Source organism: Plasmodium inui, assembly GCF_000524495.1.
Source record: "Plasmodium inui San Antonio 1 unplaced genomic scaffold supercont1.16, whole genome shotgun sequence".
In the NCBI taxonomy this organism is placed as follows: domain Eukaryota; phylum Apicomplexa; class Aconoidasida; order Haemosporida; family Plasmodiidae; genus Plasmodium; species Plasmodium inui.
In genome coordinates this window covers 1-3,207 of record NW_008481850.1, presented here as the reverse complement: position 1 = coordinate 3,207, position 3,207 = coordinate 1, and the positions used below count along the sequence as shown (strand labels likewise).

At 39.5% G+C, this 3,207-nt stretch overlaps 1 protein-coding gene across 1 annotated transcript; it reads right to left on the bottom strand.

The window, feature by feature from the left end:
- Positions 1–1,719: 1,719 nt before the first annotated feature.
- C922_03597 (hypothetical protein) lies at positions 1,720–2,163 on the bottom strand (the record flags this gene model as incomplete). Its single annotated transcript, XM_008819189.1, has 1 exon — positions 1,720–2,163. The coding sequence occupies one exon, from the start codon at positions 2,161–2,163 to the stop codon at positions 1,720–1,722; it is 444 nt and encodes a 147-aa protein (XP_008817411.1).
- Between the last annotated feature and the right edge of the window lie 1,044 nt (positions 2,164–3,207).

Below are 3,207 nucleotides of genomic sequence, written 5' to 3'. Positions count from 1 at the left end.
TTTCGATTAGAAGATTATTCATTTGGCATAAGAATGTGCCCCCTAGAATTACACGATTACTCATGACGTGTTTTATCTATGCATATATAAGGGAAGTAATGGATTGTTGAATTTAAACTGGTATAATATGAGTTATAATTTCATATTGGACTTTAATTGTATATTGCATACCATTGAAAGGGCTGCTATAGCGTTTAAATAAGTTCATGCCTTTCTGTTGAAACTCCTAGGAGTGCAATGGAATACAGATATGCACATCGGATGAGTACGGCGTAAAATGGTGAGCCGCTGTGCTTATATGGCTTCTTTTATAATTACCTTATTTTTGTGAATGCGTCCTCATGGCTCATCCTTTCTGTCAGTGTGTTCTTCTATGTTTTGATATTTTCCCCAGTATCCAACCACATGCGGTATTGTGGCTGTGTATGTTTTTCCATGTTTTTGCATTTTTATAAGTCCGTTAATTCATATCCCAGCCTCCTTGCATATCAGTTCCCATGCCGCATAGTGGCTGTGGATGCGCCTTCGTGTTGTATCACCACCATCAGTGTGTTTTCTCCTGTTTCTGCATTTTTATGAGAGTATGCTCTCATGGTGCACCTTTCCGATATATGCGAGTTCATGTGGCGTAATTTCGCAAACGTCGTTTCACGTGACCTAATTTCGCGAATGTGGTTTCACGTGGGGTAACTTTGCCAACATAGTTTTAGGTGGCGTAATTCTGCCAACGTAGTTTTAGGTGGCATAATTTTGCCAACGTAGTTTTATGTGGTTTAATTCTTCGCGGACGTGCCTTCATGTGGCTTCCTTCCCAAAGTCTTTTCATCTGGATCAATTTTTTGCGGGGTTCCCTTCATGGGTTATACAGGTCGCACGCGCGCTGTGTTGGTTGGCTTTATTATATATATTTCTCTACTTAATCCTTTCATGAGGATACACTTCTTTGCGGCATTTCTTTGACGAAAATTCTTTGGAGGTTTTTCTTATGATGACATTTTTGGCAGCACCTCTATGAAGATACCACTTCCCCTGGCATTTCTATGAATATACCTTTCTCTGCTGTATTTTTATCACCATTCTTTCTGTGTAGTTTTTTCATCAGGTTGCATCTCTTCTCCTTCATTGTTATGGTGTTCTCCCTCCGGATCATTGTGTCCTTGTGGTGTTACGTCACTGTGATGTGTACTGTTTCGCCGCGGCATTCTGATACTTTTTTTGTTTGTTGCATTCCTCTAAGGATGCTTATATCTGACATGTCACTATAATAATGCTTCTTTGTTCTACATTTTTGCATAGCTACATCGTCCTTGTTGTGTCAATATGAAGATGTCTCTGTGTGTTGCATCTTCTTCAGGATGATATTTCGTGCTGCATTTTTAGGAAGTTTTCTTCTTTTATGCTGCGTTATTGTGAGGTATCTTCCCTGGGGGGCATTTTTTTCCTGGGGTCCATTTTAGGGCTTTGTAGTTTTAATATATTCTTTCGCCCGCCATTCTTATAGAGATGGTTTCTTTCTCCGTGTTACTATGAAGATTCTTCTCTGTATTGCATTTTTTTTCTGACAATAGTTTCTTCTTCGGGTGCCCTCAGGAGGTTCCTGGTGCCACGTTATTGTGAGAATTTTGGCTGCTGTTGCATTTCTTTTACGAAGACTCTTGTGACCGCGTTATATCGATGATATTTTTCTGTTTGGCTGTTTTATAAAGATGCATTTTTTATTTAGGATGTGGCCGCGAAGGGATTTTTTTGCGAGGCACTTGTCTTAGGAGGATACATGTTTTCCGCGACATTCGGATGATGCTTCTTTTCTGCGGTATTTTGAATATATTGTTTTGTGTCATCTGTTCTATATCGATGCTCCTTCCTGCCTGGACTTCGTGAAGATGTTTTCCTGTGTGTCATTTTTTTTATCATGATGTACCCTTTTTCGCGGCATTTTGAAGATATTCTTTTGGGTGTGATTTTCTCTATGAAGATGCCCCTTTTCCGCGACATGGTAAAGATGCCGTTTTGTTCTTTATTTTTCTTATGAAGATCCTTTCTTCCCCCGCTAGCTTCCCGACGTCTTTTCGCTTCGTCCTTTTGAAGATATTCTTTTGCCTCGATCATTGTGAAAATGTTCCTTGAGGTCACATCACTGTGAAGAGACCATTCTGGGTGCATCCTCGTTGATATGTTGTACTGTATTTCAGGCTTCTTTATTAGAATTTCTTCTACGGTAATATTCTGATGTACCTATTTCCTTTTCTTTCTATGTGGAGTCATTATAAAGATATTCTCCTTCTTCGGCTATTTATGAGGATGGCCACCTATGTGAAGTGTAAATATCATTACCATACGGATGGGGTAGCAATACCAGACAGGAATAATATACCGATGTTTGAAAGGGCACCTTTATCCCTGATGTATTTTTGCTTTAGAAGTGATGATGTTCATAAAGTACTATTAGGTGAATAGCAGTCTTACCTAGATAACCCTGTTAATTAAAGAGCAGAGTCGTGTTAACGGTAAGAAATTTCTTGGAGTGTTATTGCAGAGAGGCTGCTGATGTGTGTGTAGTACCCCTGTGTCCCAACTACTGACATGCTTATCGTTTCGTTACATCAAGAACAGAAGCCGGCCTGGGGTACTGTTCTTTGCAGAATAGTCATGTGCATTTCTAAGGGGGGAGCAGGGCCGGGATCTATGTGTTGTACTGTTATTTGAAGTGGATGGATATTCTAGAACTCTTCCTGAAACCGTACTGAATTATCTGGATTCTGAATGGTCTACAATCCGAACCTCCCCATCGTACTGTTATATGAATGTGATAGTAGCTCAAATATGTTCATGACCTTTACTGTTATCATACTGAGCAGCACCATTATGTGTTATCGGTTGTGCCATAATGAATATCTATATCTTCAAAATGGTATGTTATGGAAAAGTACGTGTGTACGAGCAGTACCGTTATGTTCAAAGGATTGTCGTGTGGATAATAGTTCTATTTAAATAGCGGAGTCTTTTAGTGAGTATTCATAATTTGCAATGCTAATATGAAGAAGGTACAGACGTATTTATCGTACTCATATTTGGAGATAGCTGACGTGCTTGGTACACCGCTATTTGGATCATGGCGAGGTCAAAACAGTCGTATTAAGTGATGTATTCGGGTAATAGGATATATGGGGCGTAAACTTCTACCATTTGCGGAGACCTATTGTATGA